The following is an 8,102-nucleotide window of genomic DNA, read 5'->3' as shown; positions in this document are numbered from 1 at the left end:
CGGGGCTCTGAGCCCTCGGGTTTCAAAGAGAGCCCCTGTGTGAGCACTGCGGGGTGCCTGCCCTCCCCAGCATGAGCTTGCCCAGCCCTGCAGCCTCAGGAGCACAGCTTAAACTCAAGGAAACCCCAGAGCCCAGCATGAAGTGATTAATGAGTGGAAATCCCTGCGTTAACCTCGTTAGCTCCCACACAATTTAGTTCCCTTCTTAAAGCCAGGCAGCACTCGGGGGATCCTGGGGAGGGAAGAGAGCAGGTACTGTGCTCACCAGACCCCACAGTGGAGCCATGCTTCCTGCTCTTCCCCAAAACCAGCAATACAAACAGCTCCTCCCTTTGGCTACCAGGATTTCGGCCAGCTCTCTCAGGACAGTGCTCACAGCTTTGCTTGTGGCCTCAGCCCTGTGAGTGCTCCAGGTGCAGCAAAACACCTTTTGCCTGGGTTTTCTGGGCTTTGGGCTCTACGTGCTGCTTCTGGAGAAGCTTTCCCCAAAGTATCCACCCCTCCTGGCATCACCAGCACGGCAGGTGCCAGATACTGCACCACGACGTAAGGCTGGCATTTGGTCTTTTCCTCCCATCAGGCCTGCAAGAGGAATGCATCATGTGGGGCTGGTTTCCTCACCACTGCTGTGTTGTAAGTAGAGCAACTTTCCTTTTCAGTGCTCAAGAAGGGGTGTGCTCGTCTTTCTCAGGGCATTAGCTTTGATGTAGTTAACAGTGATGGTGGAGGGAAGGCTTGTTTCAGGAGCCACCACCTCCGAAGGGATGGGGACAATGGTGTTAGGAGCAGTCTGACCTGCTTCCTCACGTATCCTGTGCTTTTGAAAAGCCAATGCCAGTCGAAAATCAAGCATGTGTGTTATTTTCTTCCCAACCACTGACTTAATCCTGACAAGGCCTGTGGTTTGGGGTACCCTGATCAACCCCAGAGCAACCGTATTTGGGGTTTCTGGGTGGTCCCCCCTCCTGTAACCCCACAGACTCGTCTACTTCTGAGGCTGGTTGAGTTCAGACCCCACTGGCATGCAGGTCAAGGAAGCTTTTCTAAGAAGAGAGGAGGACTAATAGCATTGCAGATCATCAGGGTGCATTGTCAAAAACGTCTGTAGCTTTTGTAGGACTCTAAAAATGCATGAAATTAGGGATAGCAATTTGTCAGCTTAACAATTAGTGGTTGAAGGGAAGTAATGTGGGTGGCAATTCCTGCTGTGAGTGGGAAGTGTTCCTTCTGCCCACCTGGGAGCCAAACTGTGGCTCTGGCTGCTGCCGCTTTAGTGAACACTCAGCATCCCTGAAGGTCAGCTTGGGGCCCAGTTTTAAGCCTTATCTGTCCACTACAAGTTGCTTTTTGGTTAACGTCCTTATGAATAGGCCCTTCTATCTTTTTAGCCATGTGAGCTTTGTCATCATCTACAATCTGCTTTCCTTGGAGTTCATGGAATTGTTTTTAAGAAATTAGGACATTTAGCAATGGTGCAGGGAGGGAGAAGATCTGTTTTTGAGAGATACGTGGATGTAAAAGGGCTTTTTTTTTTTTTTTTTTAAGGCTTCAACTGTAGGTTGCTAGATCGAGTTTTGACAGGTTCATTTGCAGAAGATATAAGCACAGACGGTAGGATAAATATTTTATTATTTGCCTTGCAGTCTCGCCGAGAAGCTCATGCTGTGTTTGTGATGCCACAACATTAACAAGTGTCCAGAAATCAGAATCTTCTGCCTCAAAACACTTACAACACAAATAAGGTTGAGAATGGGCAGGAGGAAAGCCAAGTTTCATTGTGATATCGGCATTAAACGACAGCTCCTTGGTATAAGTTGCCATCACCCCCTCGGGTCTGTCTGTGTTCCCCCATCAGGAATCTGCTCAGGGAGAGCCAAACCCCTTAAATCCAGAGCTTAACCCATATCCATATTTCTTTTTTCTCCCCTCGTGGATCTCTCTTGTCAGCTTTGGGTTTCCTTGGATGTTCTTTGTTGTGTATGTTGGCCAAAAAGTCTCACAGCTAGGGTGGCCGCTTGTTCCTAGCAGGTAACAGCGATCACAGAAGCAGCATGACGAAACGTGCTGAATAAAGGACGATTCTGTGCGTGGGCTAATGCAGGAACAGGCTCCCTCTGTTCTCACTCCTGCCTCTCTGGTTCACTTTCTGGTTCAGGCAGGCACAGTTTCGTGCGGCATCATACCCCCACCTGCAAGGCTGGACGAGATGTGCTGAATCACAGCAGCCAGCCTAGGCTTGTCATTTAAATCAGCAGGAAAATGAGGTTATTTGAATTATTGCCTTTGTCTGGTGAATTCTAGAAAGGGCAATTACTGCAATAAACGAGAGAAAATTAAAAGATTATAGTCAACCTATAAATCTGGTAACTCCATATAAAACAGGAACGCAGTGAACTTACATTCCTGATTTCACAGTGCTGAGACCCAGATCTGGTGTAACGGCATTTAAACCCGAGACAAGGCGAGACCTCTGGGTAAAACAGCCCAAAAAGCTGTGGATGAGAGGCTCTGGCAGCCAACTGCGGGCTGGAAACACAGAGCCCTAAAGCTGTGGGGTGCAACAGAGGCTCCTTCCCCTTCTGCCCCTCGTGGCTTTGGGATTTGCCCGGATTTGAGAGGTTTGTGAGCACAAGCCTTGGGGCTGCTCGGCAGAGCCCGGTGGTACAGGGGTGCACCTGTAGCTTTATGGGATCCAAATGCTGCTCGTGAACCTTGGCAGCAGCAGCAGCAGCTTCTTGGATCGCGGCGGTGCTGCTGTGCAGGGCTGTTGGAAGGGCTGGGTTGTTCTTGATGCGCTCCAAACCAGAGCTGGCTGAAAAGGGTCCTGAAAGAAATAAATCAGAGGTTTAGAGTTGCTTCTTACCAGATAGATTGAAATGGCTGTTTTTTTTTTTTTTTTTTTTTCTTCTTTTCCAGAAAATGTTGGGTTTATTTCCAACAACGGGATTCAAAAGGCAACATTTTGTATCCAGTGGCTTTATTTTGTTGTGCATTTTTCTGTGAGGGATGAAAAGACAGCACAAGACCCGTATCCATCCTGACCTCCAAATGTCAAGGATCTGGAATGAGCTGCTTCCAAGGGAGGTACGAGGCAGGCATTTCTTGTAAAAATAAATCAATCAAGCACCACTATCCCCAGAATTTCAAGAAAAATGTTTAGGTGCTAAGTGCTTTTTGGATGATTGGGATCCATTAATGGATGGCTTACAGCATCGAGAGGAGACGGCGAAGGTAATTAATTGCTTGGTTAGGAACTATCTGTCCACTTCGGAAACTCAGGACTTTTAATAACAAATTCCAGGAGTAGAAAATATTCACTTTGTACCTTAATTCATCATCAGCTTAAAACTTGTCTGAGGTTTATGAGCCTGATCCAAGTTTTAGACAGATCTGGGCTGCGTTTCAAGCGAGCTGCAGGAGTTTCATGATGTTGGCTGGGGCTGTGACGGGTTCCTATAGAACTGACGAGAAGTGACCAGTGAGTGTAATCCTTACGAGGTGTTACGGAGATGCCTCTTCTGTAGAAACTCCTGTGTTTTTTAGTGATTTCAGGCTGAAACAATGCAGAAACTGGTAAATTGGGCTGTGTGCCTCCAGCCCCTCAGACTGGAACGTGGAAATCAAGGTGAAACAAAAACAAACTGTTTTTCCTCCCCCAGAGCAGGGTGATGGGTGGGATTCAATTAATCAGCATTTACTATCAATCATGTTTTATATAGTAATGTTGGAGGCTTCCTGTGTTGCTGTTATTCTTTTTAAACTCTTTTTTGAGTTGAATGTGCTGCTTTTGGATGGAAGCATTGAGTGTATTTATACATAATTTGGGGAGACTTTTAGGTCACAGCCTCTTTCAGGAGCCATTGTTTGACATCGGGGTTTGCTTGGTCCTTCTTGGGAAATGAATTCCATGCATTTAAATCTCCCATTACTGGGGAGTGGGATGTGGCCCTGCCACGAGTGCTGGTGCCATGTACAATGCCACGGGGACGCACAGCTCAGGGCCACGTGGGGAGAAGTGAACTGGAGCTCACTTGGTGAGCTGGACCTCAAAAATAGCAGAATTTGTTGTGAGTTGATTTCTTCAGTGTTAGGATGTTCCTCATTGAAGCGGCAAAGGTAGGACTGAAGTGACGTGGCAGGAAAAGGCGGTAGCCTGGCATTTACAGCCACGAGGCCTTGGCAAATTGGGCAGCTGGTGGGGGAAGGGATCGTGTTTGGGAAATACGAAACAGCCTGGACATCGGCGCTTCCTTTCCAGGTGCCTGTGAATAACACACTGTGACTGGAGCCGCGACAGAGCGGGGATAGCTTTTTCTGTATGGTAAATACTCGGTTAATGGTACCAGCTCCCATCACGGTGCTTTTGTCCCAGCCTTGGGTGTTGTAGGAGAGGCAGGGCATGGCGGGGGCCCTGCTGTGCCCCACTGGGACACCAGGAGGTGGGGACACTCAATACCAACCCCGTCTTCCTCAAGGTTGTTCTTTCAGTGACGTTTATTTTGCATTTACGCGCGGCTGATTTTGTTCTCAACGTGCCTGTTGAGTAAAACGGTAGGAAGAATTTATGGAGACGTGTTGGAGGAGCAGTCGATCCCGCGCTTCCTGCTTGCTGGATTTACAGCTTTGGAGGATGCGGAGTGCTTGTTGTCGTAGGAGTTGGTGGCGGGGAGTCATGCACTTGGTGCGAAAGGATATCCCCCAGCTATTTGAGCTGCTGCTCTGCATTCCCTGGGCCTTCTCCCAAAGTAGCAAGCTACTTTACAGCTCCTCACACCCGCTTTAACTCCTGGTGGCACATCACTTCGCTGGATGTGGGTATCTCCATCATGTTGAGGAGGAAGCCTTTTTTTAGGCGACCTGTTCTGTAAGGTGTGGGTGAATCCCTTGGCGTAGGCTGGAGGACCCCAAGGATGTCCTGTGCAGACCACGCAGCTTGGTGGCCGCTGCCTGCAGCTTCTGGGTCGCTCGGGTGGCCCCAGCTGCCAGGGCTGGGGTGTTGCCTCGTGTAATGAGAAGCGGGGTTGCGATGTGCTGGTTCGTTTCAGGGAAAACCATAATAACGGGATGCCAAATCCCCGTGTCCAGGACTAAGTGGACAAGCCCCTGTCATTTGCTTGCTTGTGTGGGCTCATCAGTGCCACCTTTTGGGTGGAAAGAGGCCTTCAGGAGAGTTTGTGTTTGGTAGCATGCTACTTGCTTCTCTTTTGGTGAAGGGAGAAAGAGTGAGCAGGGGCTACAGCCCACATCGGTGTTTGGTACTGGATTTGGTGGGTTGTCGCTTGCCAGCCGTGTTCAAAACACCATTTTCTGCTTGGCTGGGGGAAATCCAGCCTGAACCTGAAATAAACAGCTCAGGGAGGGAAAGCAAAGGGCGTGCAAGCATCCCAGGGGGGAGAGGCTGCCAAGGACGGGGTGCTGCTGGTGTGGGGCTGGAGGGCTGGTTGGGGACACTGCGCCCAGGCTCCTTGGGGCTGCCAGCAGCCAGGGCCGAGCCCCAGCCCCAGCTCGGCGCTGTGTGCTCTCGCTGAACCAGGAGCGCGGGGCGAGGAAGGGGAATTTCAGAACAATAAAGGGAAATCCTTTGCCTCCCGTGCAGCCCAGCCTGGGAACTCACCCCCGCAAGAAGCTGCAGCCGCAAAAAGCCGCTGCTGGCACGGCGAAGCCGGCAGCGGGATCGCTTTATAACCAATAAAAGCTTTCAAAGTTACTTGGCAGGGGCTCGAAGGAGCAGCCGGGAGGGGGCTGGAGCCTGGGGGCTGCCCGACGCCCCCCGTGCTCTGCCCGGAGCCGCTGCGGCCGTGCCCCCCGGGGGACTCGGGCATCGCCCCCCCGGCCGCTGCCGGGTGCCCGGGGGAGGCCAGGCCGGGGTCAAAGCAGCGCAGGAGCGGGGCCGGCCCGGGGGAGGGATGCGGGGGGGGCCGTGCCGAGCCGTGCCGAGCCGTGCGGGGCCGCGCCGGGTGATGTCAGGCTCGAGGAGGAGCCTCGGCCGCCTGCCCTTTTACTTTCGGCCGCCGGCACTTGGCCGCAAGCTGCCGCCGCCGCTGGCCGACCCCCCCTTACCCCCCCACCCCCGGCGCTATGGGCACCCCCACACCGGCCTGGCCTCGTCCCCCGGCGGGCATGTGAGCCCCCCTTCGTCCTCCTCCTCCTCCTCTTCCTCCCCGTCCCGTCCCCAGCGCCATGCCGGCAGCCTGCACCCTGCTGGTGCTGCTGGGGCTGGGGCTGGCCCCGCCGGCCGGGTCGCTGCCCCTCGCACCCCCTCCTCCCCGGCGCCTTCCTCCTCCTCCTCCTCCTCCTCCACCTCCTCTTCCATCGCCCCGCAGCCGCCTCGGCCGCCCCTGCTCGCCGCCCGCCGCGGGACACGCCGGCCGCCCCGGTGAGTGGGGTCGGGATGGGGATGGGGGGACACGCTGGTGGATAAAGCCGGGGGGCTTTATCCGAGCCCCCTGCCCCGCTCCCAGGGGCTTCCTGGAGCCCCCCGGGGTGCTGGGATCCTTCCAGAGGTGAAGGGAGCCAGGGGGGAAAGCTGCGAATGGGATGTTGGTGCACGGGTGGGCAGCGAGCCCACGCCACGCATGGGACAGGTGCGTCGGGGTGTCTCCGTGTCACCCCAACCCAGCACGTCAGTCACCTGCAAAGTCACGGCTTTCCTCGCCTGCCACATCTGTGAGCGGGAGCGGGGGCTGGCGTGGTGCTTTGCTGGTGATGCCGGGGCTGGTTTCAGCACAGGGAGTGGGTGGGCTGGGTTTTTGGTAGGAAACGCAGAGCTCGCTTCATCCCCTTGTGATGGGGTTTACCCAGGTGCCAAGAAGAGACAGGGCTCACAGGATGAGTAAGTCCTGATGCACTGGGGGAGCTGGTGCTGGGCAGCTGCAAGTGGGCTAAGGAGCTCCAGCACGTCAACACAGACCCGTGTGGGTTTTGGGTCTGGACGGCTCATCACCTGCCTGGGATGGAGCGCCGAGTTTTGGCTTAGTTCCTGATGTGAGGAGAGTACCACGCTGTGCCACGCAGGGGTCAGTTTATAAAACCCAAGTAGTGAAACTTCAGGAAATGTGGCGAAACTGCATTTGTAATGTTTCGGTTGTCTTTGGGTACCCAAAGCGTGCCTTTGTAGGATGTGCCCAAGCTATACGAGGTGTTTGGCTGGGGATCCTGGCTGGGATGCGCCCTGCAGTGCATGAAAGCTGCTAACAGTGTTTGTGAGAGCAGCCTGGTGACCAGGATACCGCGCTGAAATTAGGGAGGTTTGGGTCCCTTCCCGGCCCAGCCACAGAGCTCTCGGTGCCACTTCAAGTCAGTTCTCCCTCCAGAAGGGGTGAAAATAACACTGCCTTTCCTGCTGTGTGCCTCGCGGAGATAAAATCTGCAACTGCCTGCAAAGTTCTCAGCTGTTATTTGACGAGAGCCTTTGCAGATCCCTTGCCGGATAGCAAAAAAAATAATATTCAATTTCACCTCAGATTCCTATCTGGCATCTTTTCCTGTGACCTTGATGGCTCCTGAGAGTCGGCGGAGGAATGCGTTTCCTTTGTTCGAGCCTGAAAAGCCCGAGCTGGCTGTCCTCGTGCTGCAAAGCCCTGGGTCTGGCCAGGGGCGCGGGGCTCTGCAGTTAGCTCCGTGCTGCCGGCAGCTACAGGTGCTCGTGAATCACGTCAGCCCCGAGCCAGGAGCGGTGATAAATAGCACGGTAGTAGCTCGATCTAGAGCAAATGGCATAATAAATTACGGGGTGTCCCGACAGCTGCAATTCACTCGCTGTTAGCTACAGCTCTAGGCTTGTGTCAGTCAAGGGAAGCGGTGCGGTGGGACGGGATCTCCTGAACTGCTTTCAGACCGACCTGCATAAAGCCCCGTCGTCTGTCTCGTGGGCGCTTGCACCGCTCTGAGGAGTTCTTTGAAAATGTTTGTTTGAAGTGGGGAGTGTTTCTTGTGAACCCGTCGCCCCGTCGCTACATGGAAACGCAGATTACATCTCGGGTGGCTTCGAGACAGCTCTGAGGTTAGGAGGCAGCGGCCCCTTCATCAGCGAGCTGGTAGCAGCGTGGGTACAAGTGGGCTTGGGCAGCACGGCTGCCCTCCCTGGCCTGCTTGTGCCTCCG

General features: G+C 53.9%; 1 protein-coding gene across 1 annotated transcript in view; it reads left to right on the top strand.

The window, feature by feature from the left end:
- The first annotated feature begins 5,914 nt into the window (after positions 1-5,914).
- Positions 5,915-8,102, top strand: part of HEG1 (heart development protein with EGF like domains 1) — a 42,834-nt gene continuing 40,646 nt past the window's right edge. The window contains 1 exon segment of the mRNA XM_068687574.1: positions 5,915-6,376. Within this exon segment, the coding sequence (XP_068543675.1) occupies positions 6,181-6,376 (196 nt within the window). The 5' untranslated portion in view covers positions 5,915-6,180.

This window comes from Anas acuta, chromosome 6, assembly GCF_963932015.1.
Source record: "Anas acuta chromosome 6, bAnaAcu1.1, whole genome shotgun sequence".
Classification (NCBI taxonomy): Eukaryota; Metazoa; Chordata; class Aves; order Anseriformes; family Anatidae; genus Anas; species Anas acuta.
The sequence above is the reverse complement of the archived record's forward strand: the minus strand, read 5'-3'. Positions and strand labels throughout refer to the sequence as shown.